At 41.1% G+C, this 12,284-nt stretch overlaps 1 protein-coding gene across 1 annotated transcript; it reads left to right on the top strand.

The window, feature by feature from the left end:
• The first annotated feature begins 729 nt into the window (after positions 1-729).
• On the top strand, positions 730-2,982 carry LOC138398553 (disintegrin and metalloproteinase domain-containing protein 20-like). The gene has a single exon (XM_069492877.1). It carries the CDS (start codon positions 730-732, stop codon positions 2,980-2,982), a length of 2,253 nt encoding a protein of 750 aa, XP_069348978.1.
• Positions 2,983-12,284: the final 9,302 nt, after the last annotated feature.

Below are 12,284 nucleotides of genomic sequence, written 5' to 3'. Positions count from 1 at the left end.
TACTATATCAGAATCAGGTTGGAAAGTAAGCCACATGACACTAGCTAATAAAACCTCATTTAATGAGATTGTACTGTCTGTAGGTGTGACTCACCAGGTCTCTTAGAAAGGAATTTAAGCAAGAGAAAAAAAGGTCAGAGTTCAGTCCTCAATAGAATACTAACATTGCACACTCTAGTTTTTCTGCTCATGACATTTGTTTACTCTTACATTTCATTAATCACACCCAACTCCATTCAGTTTCTATAAAGTGCAATACTACCCTCAGAATTCCTTTAAGGAAGATCTTCCTTCTCCTTACCATTGTTTACAATTCCCTCTTTTAATTACATGTTGAATCCTTTTCTCATTTAGGGATGAGAAATAAGTCATTAATGGTCCTAAAATTGCACCAAAACCCCTGTATTCTTTTCCCACTTATGACTTCCCTTAGAAGACAAGGGAGCTTTCAGCTCAGGTATACACTGTTTTTCTCAATTCCTCCCATTTTTTTCTCTTCCCTAGGTCTTCTCCCCTAGGGTCCCCAGCACACTGAGCACAGCCTACCCTGATGAGCACACTATTGTTATGTAATAGTGTAACCCTGCCCATTCATCTCTCAGGAAGTGCCAAGCCAGTAGCCTTACTCTGCTTCCCTCATGGGTGCCCTGATGAAAAGCTGATGTTTTAGGGATAGTCTTGCCTACCTCTCACTTGACTACATTTGTCTGGGCAAAGGCTCTCTTACTCATGGAGCCTGCCTGGGTCCAGGTCCCCCTGACAGGTACTCTCAGGTTACTGGTGCTCTTGGCATTTCTATCACCTGTCTGCTGCTCCCATGATCCACCAGTATGGCGCTTCACTTCCTCTGAAATTGTGATCCCCAGGAAAGTGCCCCATAGGAGAGGTGGAGTTGAGATGCCAGACCAGCTCTCCTACAGCATACGCTTCCAGGGCCGAAGGCATGTGATCCACATGAAGCTAAAGAAGGCCTTGCTGCCCAGACATTTTCCTGTTGTTACTGATAATGACCAAGGAGCCATGCAGGAGGACTATCCCTTTGTCCCCCGAGACTGTTACTACTACAGCTACCTAGAAGGAGTTCCTGGGTCCGTGGCCACACTGGACACTTGCTATGGAGGTCTGCGTGGCATGATACAGGTGGATGACTTGACTTATGAAATCAAACCCCTGGAGGCTTCTTCCAAATTTGAACATCTGCTATCTTTACTTGAGTCAGAAGAAAGACCAGGAGAGGCTGAAATGTGTAACATTGACAAGGAACAGACAGATCAAGCATTTGAAAAGGTAAAACTTGCTGAAATTCCTAGAGCAGGCCCCGTTTATTTGTGGAGGCTTCATAGGAAACACCTGAAACTTCACTACACAATTACTAACTCATTAGTTTTGCAAATGCGCGGCAATATGTCACGCATAATAGAGAGTACAGTGGTTATAAACAGCATACTACATACTATTTTCAAACAGGTTTATTTAAATGTCTTCATACGTATGTTGTGCATATGGGATGGCAGGGATGCATATGATCTTGATCAGTGGAAGAATGCCAGAAAAGCTGTAACTGAATTTGGTTTGTGGAAATATTGGGGATGGTTTTCTAGATTTCCACATGATACTTCACTTCTTTTAACAGGACATGTGCTTACAGGAGCCACCTATATGACCAACTTTCAGGGAATGTGCAATCCCAACTGGGGAGTAGTATATGTGTTTGTATCAAGGGTTCACATATTTTTAGCTTCAACTATTGCAGCACATTTAATATGTCATAACATGGGCGTGCAACACGATACAGAGCAGTGTGTTTGTTTTCGAAGAAGCAACTGTCTCATGAAACTTCCACCTGGTCTTCGAGATATAATGAGTAATTGTTCTTTTGGTTTTATTCATGGAAGACTTTATACATGGGATGCTTGTTTGAGCGCACCAAACATACCATATAAAAATTTTCCTTATGTAGCTCCCCGTTGTGGAGACAAGATCAAAAATCAGCAGGAAGAATGTGACTGTGGCTCTATTAAAGACTGTCTTGATGATAAGTGTTGTGAGACCAATTGTGCCCTCAGACTTGGCAGTGATTGTAATACAGGACGTTGCTGCAAGAACTGTAAATATGCTCATCCTGGACTGCTTTGCAGGGACATACTTGGTATTTGTGATCTACCAGAATACTGTGGTGGGAAAAACGAGATGTGTCCAGATGATGTCTACATTCAGGATGGAACTCCATGTTCAGCAGTAGCTGTTTGTGTGAGAGGAAACTGCAGTGACCGTGATTTGCAGTGTCAAGCCCTTTTTGGTTACCAAGTACAAGATAGTAAACCAGCATGCTACAAAAAATTGAATATAATGGGTAACCGATTTGGAAACTGTGGGGTTAGGATAATACGAGGGGGAGGTCAACCTGTGAAGTGTGAAGAAGATGACATTTTTTGTGGAATGCTGCACTGTAGAGGTATCAAAACGATTCCGGGTGGAGGTGAGCACACTACATTTCGTAAACTATTAGTACAAGATATTGCATCAGAAGAATGCTCTGGATATGATGCACACTTCGGAACAGAATTGCCAGAAATGGGGCTTGTAGTGGATGGTGCAACATGTGGCCCAGGAAAATACTGTATGAGACAGAATTGTACTTTTTATCAGGACATGAATTTTGATTGTGATGTGAGGCAATGCAATTTCAGAGGAGTGTGCAACAACAAAAAACATTGTCACTGTGTTCGTGGTTGGAAACCACCGACTTGCGAAGTGAGAGGATTTGGTGGCAGTATAGACAGTGGCCCTCCATCTGATTCTGACATTACTCTTCGAGCCAAAATACTTGTGAATTTAAACTACTCGATAATTTTTATGTTAATTCGTTTCGGTTTTTTGCTGGTTGTGCTTATCATTGGTGGCCTTACACTAGCAACACAATCTGTAGAAAAGAGAACAGTGGAAGTTACTCAAGCACCTGTAGGTACTAAGCCTGCATAAATACTAATGAAAGCCCATGCAGAGAAGAAAATCACATTGGCACTTACTGTGAGAAAGGACCAATAATCACTCTGACAACTACATAATCTTTTGGCAATTCTGAGGTTGTCATCTGGAAATAAAATCACTTCACGATTCAAAAAGGATCTATGTGTCTAAATTCACTTAACAATTCATTGTCTGCTCATATTCTTAATACTTCTATAGATGATGGCATAAACCCTTAGACACCAACAAGAGGACCTGTACTTATTTACAGTTTGGGCTCTAATATTTTCTGGATACCCCCGCAGCAAGTCTTGTGTGCACTTGTGTGAGTTTGTTTTAACACTCTTAAGGTCTTTTTCTGATTGGTTATGTACTAGATTTCTGTTATTTGTCCATATCATTGTTAGTGTTAAATAAGCATAAAAAGTAATTTTGGCAGAGATGCAATAGGAAGATTAAAAATCTTTTGTGTCATAGGTGCCTTGAATTTCAACAGTGGTTAGGCCACCTGCTGACTATGTGATCATAGGCACAGTCTTAATATTTCAGAGTTTCAAGGTGTACATTTTACTGTCAGAGAGGAATTGTACTTTTCCAACGTCTTTGTGACAATTTAAAGAAAGCACCTAAGAAAGGCCCAGGACAATTTAGGCACTTAATACGTGCTATCTGCTATCATTCTCATCATTCTCATTATTATTCCTGTGTTGTGCTATACCTGGGGTATTCCTCATGTAATGTCTTTGGCATTTTATCTTTATTGTTACATCATGACATAAGGAGTCATTCTTCACTGATATATCACTTCTTAATGCCTCTGGTTGTCTAAATCATAGGATCTCATATTTAAAATCTCAGGAATTGCCTAAGTACAGCCTGTCTGTAAATTATAAGATGAAGCGGAAAGCCTGATATATGTAGAGACAAAATTTTAGCTAAAGGGAATCAGGAAGAATCACTTCAGAAACAGTGCACTAGAACAGGACCTGATATGCAGTAATGATTACATTCCTTCTGTTTAAACAACTCAGTTCTGAGATCAAATCTCTTTATGCAAATACCAAATCTCTTTCTGAAAATGTCAAATCTGAATGTGGGTAGCCACCAAAGGAGAGAGGAAGGTCATAGAACTAGAGAATCAATAGGGTTGCCACCTATAACATTGTAGTTTGTCCATCTTTTGTATAGCTCTGTTGGCCCCCATGTTTTGTCCAGTTGGCTTAACTGGAAAAGTAACCTGGATCTTCATCCAGTGATGGGTTTGATCCCCTGTTACTGTGTCCTTGTCAAACATCAATAGCTGCATTTGCACCTGGCACCACTGTCTACTAACAACAAGGTTGGATGACCATTCACTAAACCGGGTTATATATTCGTGATCCAAAGGCAATTATTGAAAGTAGAGTGTGTCATCCAACAAGGAGAGTCATTTTGTTACTGTTTGAGCAGACCGTTTGCCAAAGCGTTATAACTCTGGGCCTTATGGCCTTCTTTTTCTCTCTTTTTTTCCTCCTTTCCAATATCTGCTCATATCTTTTCTGGTCTGTTTTGTATTTGTGAAGCACTTTTGTTTTCCTCAAGCTGTTTCATCTGTGGTTCCATAAGTTTGAATGTGTGTGGTTTTCGCTGTGTTTATGTTGCTATCTTGAAAATAGTGAACTATGTTTTAACTAGAGAAGAGGTCTGGTGTGACAGACTATTTGATATTTCTGAATAGCATTTGATAATTCAGGTTATAGGCCATAAACAAAAAAGGTGTTAGTGTCAGTGTTAAGGCCTAATATGAGTGTTCATTAAAAGTGGCTCCTAGTTGGTGCCAGAGATTTGAGACAGATTCATCACACCATTGTCACCTTGATGGCATTAACTCAGTCAACATAAGGGCAGAAAACTTCAGGGTCACCTTTAAAACATTTTTCTCCTATTTTTAGAACTTTTACATGTCAAAGGGAGGTGGTATTTCAGGTCAAATGGTAAGTGCTAGCTCAAGAGTGGAGGAGGAGCAAGGGGGCTGGAAAGAATATAGGGATCTGGGCAGAAGGGAGATGAGAAAAGGGTGGGGTTATAAGAGACAGGAAGGAGAAGGTCTTTAGGAAGGGAAGAACATTGAAGTTGCTGAAAAGAGGCCTCAAAAAGTCTAGAGTCTGTTCAAAAGGTTTCTTTTCTTGATTTCTTCATACCAACAGAAGTAAGCTATCCCCCATGTGTCAGGTATTCCATTATCCTTTTTTCTAAGATGCCTAAAAATGCACAAGTTTGACATGTCCCAAGTTACCAAAAGGCCACTACTGTTCAAAATTATACTTTCTGAAATCATGCCACTTATGACTTTAATGGATTTATAAGCTTTGTGCCAGACCATATATCCAGCACAGATCTGGCCAGGGGTTTAGGTTGAACGGGAATTTCCATAGTAAGAGAAGTCTGAGAGCCTTGCCCTATCTTAGGAAAATCGCCTAAATTCTCTGTTCATCCAAATAATTCCAACAGACAAAAAGAAAATACTGACTTCAGCCTCACAAAAGGTTGGCCTACAAAAGAATCAAAGCCTGCAAGCTCCATGCTATTAAGAAAAAAAATCATAGAACAGGAGCAGGACTCACTTCTCCACTCGAGGAAATCAGGATTTTTTGATAAATGCTGTCTTTGACCCACAACTGGGCAGTGTTGGGGGGTTGTCCAAAACTATCCCAAGTAACAACACAAAACTATTAAATGTATACATGTATGTGTGAACACACACACACACACACACACACACACGAGATATTTAAGTGACTCAAGAAGACTTTAAAGGCTTTATTCAGTCGAGACATATCAGGGAGTACCTGAAGGCTAGGTGACATCACAAGTGAACCAGGATCAGGGTTTTTACAAGCTAGGAAAGATTTGAGTAAGTGTCCTTGTAATTTCAACTTTAGCGGTGGTTTTCACCTTGACCAAAACTTGTGGAGGTTGGGGGTTGTACCTGTTTTCCTGCCCCTTGATTCGAGTCCAGTAACCAACAGAGTGGTACTTCTGAGAACTGTTTTTACAAACCTTGTGATTTTTTTTTTTTTGGATAGTCATGGGATGTGGGAGGTATATAGTAAAAAAGAAAGAAAGAAAGAAAAGAAAAAGATAAAGGAATAAATGTAGAAGGCAACAGGGACCCAGAGCACTTGCTATAATGTTTGTTTTAAATCTTTTGCACCTTCATTTCACAGGGGTCTGAGACCTCAGGTCAACATTGCTGTACATGCCCATTCACAGTTACCATTGCGTTAGGGTAGTTCCAAGTGGCTCCTAAGTCAATTGCCTAGTTTCCGCATATAATTCTCCATTCCTCTACTGGGGATCAGCAACCTTACCTCCCCCTGCTATTCCAGGATCAATTACCCCCGCCAAAATGATGACTCCTCACCTGCTGGTCCTTGGACACAAGATGTCTCAGGTGGCCTGATGTCAGCCACAGCTTGCAGGTCTATGGGACTCATGCTGTTCCAGGGTGGTCAATGACAAAGTCTGTCTAATGTTGACTGGCCAGACAATTTTTCCCACTTGGCTTTCCAGGGCCTCTTCCAGGGTGGATAGTTCTTGGTAGACACAAAAAATCTTCACACTACAAAAATCTTCACGCTTCCTGACTACCCCTGTATCTGAAGCTACGTATCTCTACCCCAGACCTTCTTTTCCACTCTCCAGTCCTTTTTATCCTAGGCCCCAGACCAGTCAGTAAGGCCACTGGACACATGAGGTGGTATTTTGTTAGAGGTCTCATAAGATAAGGTCCACTTATCCTTCCACGTAAGGAAGATGACTAAGTGCACTGGTCATAACTCTGCCCGATACAAACAGTTTTTCCTTTCTACTCTTTTTAAACAGTTACCTCTCGAGAGGAATGTTACACAGTCATCTTCCATTTGGGGTTAGAACCCACATACTACCCATCCATAAACCAAATTCAGACATTTCATTCTTCCTTCAGCTGGCCAAACGAAATCCCTGTGGGGTCATACATGCAAGCTGAGTGAGGTGCACAGTAAAACAATGGTGAATGATATGGTGAGTGATATCTAAACTAACTGCGCGCAGAGCTTACACATGCCTTCTCCTCTGGTATGAGCTTGTTATGTGATGTCCCATTTTTATCTTACTGTTGATTGCTGCCAGACTCATCCGACGTTAGGTTCTAACAGAACCTAGGTCATACTGGACAATACAGGGCACGTGATCATTTGGAGCCACCTGGTCAAAAATCTCATTTTTCCCAGGGCCCAGTAACACACTGAGAGCTGTTGCTCCACAGGCAGATGGCAGGGCCTTGCTTCAAAACACCAGTGGCCCACATTGTGATTCTCCCTCTGGAGCTTGTCACAGATTCCATGCTGCATCTTTTCCCAGCATGGATACCCTCAAAGGCCAAAGACATAGGGTGCAATAGGCTTTATGGTTCAGATCATTTGTACCTGTAGCAGAGGTTAGAGATCACCTCTACTCATGTTAGTTCTTAAGCATGATGTTCAGCTGGGTCTAGGAACGAAATTGCCATAAGATAGATAAACGAGAGAAAAACGTAATTAATTTTTACATGTACTTGGGGTTTCTCACAAGTGTGTAAAGACCCAAAATAATGGGGGCCAAACCAGAAAGCTTTTATAATTTTTAGACCAAAAATGATGCATTTGTGAAGAAATGACAGGACAAAGGGATCTGGGCTAGGGGCAGTGAATCCCAGGGAGATCACTAGAAGATATATTGGGGGTGGGAGTTATAAAGCTAGTGGGAGGTAAGAGTTACTTTAATAAGCTTATTTGTACAGGACTATTGCAGCAAAATTTCAGGTCTCTGGTGATAGGGTTACTTTCTTGTCCTGGTACAGAGAAGGCATCTGTACCAAAGAAGGAGTTTTTATGGCTTGAGACATGTAAGGAAGGGCAGGTCATATAGCCCCCTCTGGAATGACAGTTTCTGAAGAGCTTTCAGCTTGAATAATCAATATATCAATTTGGCAGATTTCGGAGTTGCATATTTTTAACTCCTTTATTTCCCCAGTGTGAAACTTCCCTAACAGTTTCAAACATTAAAAGCTAGCTGGTATTATGGAGAGAAGAATTGGGTTAGTGCCTGAGCGGTGAGGGATTTGTAAAGGGAGAGAAGAACATAGATTACAGTGAGAATGGGCAAGCAGAAGAGAGCAAATACAAGAACATTTCCCCATACCTCATTAAACCAATCTGCTACCCCTAGGAATAGGTCAGTCCAATTGAATGGTTCAGCCTCATTTATATGATGAAGAATGTTTACCCTGGCCTTTTAAAAGTGCAGATTAAACTAAATTTGTCCCCAGCAATTTACATAGAGGCAGCATTCCTCACCAAAGATTGCACAAACTCCTGCTTGCACGCTGGCTGTCAGTGTATCCAGAACATGGAGATTTCGAAGTATGACAGAGGCTAAACTGTTAACTTCTTATTGCAGTGTTCTCAATGCTTGCATAATAATGTTGAACTCTTGTTCTATTTCTGTGGAAAGATTGAGAATTGCCTTTTCCATTTCATAAGTTCCAGTCCGGGAAAATGGATCTCAGCACTGAGATCGAACTTAGAATTGGAATACACAAGTGAGTTTTCTATAACATCTCATATAGTACATTTGTGTGGTACTACTTTAAGAATAAAGGAGCCCACATTTCTGATTTGGCATTTAAGGAGGAGTACTTGATGACAGAGGTGTTAGATATCTAAGCCTGTGTAATTCTGACCATCTAGGTGAGAGACCTTCATACACCTTATCTTCACACAAGATAAAAAGACCAGTGTATTTCACAAATAAGGTCAGAGTGGAATTTGTGACCCACCACACTGGGGTTTGCTGTGCCTTGTCCTCTGTTATATTAGTATCTGTGCATCTCAATGTGCCCGTGTGAGTCCATAGGAGCAGAACAGGTTGCAAAATATCTGCTATAGGAGATCTTTAGTTTGGTTTTGGCAGATATAGGTCTTGATTTTGTCATCTGGCCAAACTAATCTAGATTTTTGTTCTGTCTATATATAATCTTTGGTGTCTGTTGGTCTCATGAGGGCCAGTGAGCAATTTGAAGTTGCACAGGACTGGTTTGTTCTTGAGCCTAAGAAATACTGATCTATAGAAATGCCCCCTGTATTTTTAGAGACAGATATGAGAGATTTCAGAAGTCAAGCAAGGCTTTGCCTTAAAGGAAAATGTAAACATGTTAGTTTGCATATCAAAAGCTGCCTCGCCTCAGGAGGGCATCTCAATGGTCAGTAGCAGCTGCTTTCCAAGGCAGCACTGCAATCTGGGTCCATGGCTCTCACCTGTTTTGAAAGACAAAGCAGGTCTTGCCTAGAGCCACGGGATGCCAGAGCTGATCAACAAAGACAGGCTGCCGGAGATGAGAGCTGATCAAATAGATATGCTAAGAGCTGATCAAACAGTTATGCTGCTGCCCAAGCTGGGCCCAGACGGAACCATGTGGTTAAAGTAAATAACATAAGGCACAGCTCATATTGATTTCTAAAATCTCTGTTCTAATACACCATTTCCCAAGCCATGATGTCTCTGTTTTTGCTAAAGTAATAGCCTTATCATAAAACTTAGAAGTTTGCCCTAAGAAGATTTTATAACTCATTGTTCACCTAGATAGAGTTAAAGGATCTGTAGTAGCCTTTTAGAAGACTTTGACCCTAAACCAAACTACCTATTATTATGTAAACCCCATTACCCTTGGCAACCAAGAATCTGTATCTGCCCTGTAAGTACCTGTGTAAAACTTCAGTCTGGGTTGCATTTCCACGGGAAGAGATGTAAACCTTCCGGGCACCCTCCTTTGTCTATCTTCATAAATCTTTACTTTATAAACTATATCTTTAGCTCTGTGTATTATTTTTTATTTCTATTTCCTACTGTTTTTTCATCCTTTGTGACAACCCCTGCCTGAGGGACTCGTAACCCTTTGTGGGGAGCGTAGCTAACTCCCTGCAGTTTGTAGGTTATTTGGCAGGTGTTGTACCGCAAGAGTCCATGTTAGGACCATTTATGATTTTCGTGAGAGGCTTAAGGGTGCCATCAGTGCAATCAAATCCCAGGGTTGGAGTGTAATACCACCTTGGTATGTTTTCTAAGAAAGGTCCAGCACTGTTTCTGCTTTCAATGTAAAGGGAAAAATCCTAATGACTTTACCTCAGCAAAGGACAGTCCTTGAGCTTTAACAGAGGCTTCTCTGTGTCCAGTAAACTCACCAAAACCAGAAGTGGTATGATGTTATTTTCTCAGCCATAGATGCCATATCCTGTTATCCATCCACAATCCAAACTTGGTCCACCAGGCACTTGCATCAGCAGGAATAAAATAAGCTCAGGTTCTTTTGCATACTCTAGATGTTGACATAACCAGCAAGCAGATCAGTGAGTTAATGTGGCCAGAGTTTGGAAGACTTGTGCACGGTGGTATCAGGTCTGTGTCTAACACACTGAGAAAACAGTAAGGGTTAATGATAGCAAGACAGAGTTTGAAACTAAGTCCATAGCTGAGGATCAGAAGGAGACTAGGATAGACTGAGACAGTGTCTAGTCAGATTTTTAATAGATGGTCAAAGAACAGGTAAAGCTTCATTAAAAACAGAAGAGGGTTTTTGTTTGTTTGTTTGTTTGTTTGTTTTTGGAGAGGAAATAGGGAGACCTAAAAAGGGAAGAAGATAGGCACAAGTGGAATTTTTGATCCATGATCCTGGGGAAAGCTGTCAACTCTTAGGGTGATGGGAAAACTTCCCCTTCACCCTCAGAGGTCCACTAAAAACACCAACTCACAAAAAAGCAGATTTAATAGGAGAAAAGTTATCAAATTTATTTTAATGTGTACACATGGGAGCCCTCATAATATGGAGATGCAACTCCCCAGTGGAGTTCAGAAGTTTATATGCCTTTCTGATAAAATTGATTTATGGGAGGGGGAGAAGAGAAATTCTGTTGAGGGGCAATAAAGGATTACTAGGGAGGATGAGTGGATGGGGAAGGAAGATTAAGTAGTAAATTGTTCCCTTGAAATTTAAAGGAGTCTGAGAGATGGAACATTATCTTCTTAAAAAGTCTGTTCAGGTATGGTCACATTCCTAGTCCAGGCCATAACTAAGTTATCTGACCTATCTTATTTGTCTGTAGGTCATAAAACTCCCATTCCAGAAAGGGCTCTGCCTCACATCCAGGAGAAAGGAATGCATGCCCAGAAAGGCCAAGAAGAAACTAGACAGACAGGGCCTGCTGGGCATCCCCACTCAGTCTATTAGCACCAGATCATACCCTTTTTGTCCAAACATATTTCTACATGGCTGCCTACACTTTATTGAACCGAAGCATAAAAATGGACAATTTCCCCTGTATCTTTGGGTGTTCATTCTAAAGGCTCCCATGTATACACAGTAAATAAGTTTGTATGCTTTTTCTACTATTAATCAAACTGCCTCATGTAAGTGAACATCTAGGTGGCCAATGGCCTTAGCCCCCATATTTTCCATACTTCATGAGGGCCTTCCAGGTGAGTTACCTGTGTGTGTGTTTTCTTCTAAAACTTTTATATACACACAATATCCTGGTCAAAAGGGATAACAAGTCTTGTCAGTTGTCAAAGGTCATGCTCTTTTAATGTATTGAGTATATGTTCCAAGTGTTACTGAAAGCTCAGCACTTGTCCCCGAGGCTGCATCAGAGAATGAGGACAAGTGGTTTGAGAAGAAGGAAAGAGAAGTTTATTAATTTGTCGGCAAGTAAGGAGGCTGGTAGACTCTTGTCTTACAGTACCAACGTCCTCCTGTGAGCAGAAATACAGAACTTTTAAAGGAGAGGTTTCATCTTTAGGATATTACTGTTCAACTATAGTTGATGGTTCTGATTCATCCCATCTTCCACTAGGAGACCTCCCCCAGACAATTCGCTTGAGCAATCTCCTACAGTACAAAGAACAAAGGACAGTCTCCTGCCCCTTCCGACCACTGGCCTGAAGCAGGGATGTAGGTTTTAATTTGCACCAGGGGTGGCAGAGATTTTAGAGAGACAGAAAACATCTGTACCCTTTTTCAGGCCATTCCCTCTCTTGCACAAGTACAGTAGTTAGTTCCTGTATATAGCTAGTCATAGTATCAACTTGTTCACTTAAATCTCCATAATGTCCATTCAACTCAGGAACAAAAGGTTTAGAGATGCCAGGAGGTGAGAGGTGACCAAACACTATTTCAGAAAGGGTAAACTCATGTCTTCCGTTTGGAGTAATTTGGATTTTTATAAGGGTCAGAGGTAATGCTTTTCTCCATTTAAATTCAG

Source organism: Eulemur rufifrons, chromosome 2, assembly GCF_041146395.1.
Source record: "Eulemur rufifrons isolate Redbay chromosome 2, OSU_ERuf_1, whole genome shotgun sequence".
Taxonomy (NCBI): Eukaryota; Metazoa; Chordata; class Mammalia; order Primates; family Lemuridae; genus Eulemur; species Eulemur rufifrons.
This window is presented reverse-complemented; position numbering and strand designations above follow the sequence as displayed.

What these genes read in the sequence shown, in the direction of transcription:
- LOC138398553 (XM_069492877.1), top strand. Translation starts at nt 730, where the DNA reads ATGGAGCCTGCCTGGGTCCAGGTCCCCCTGACAGGTACTCTCAGGTTA.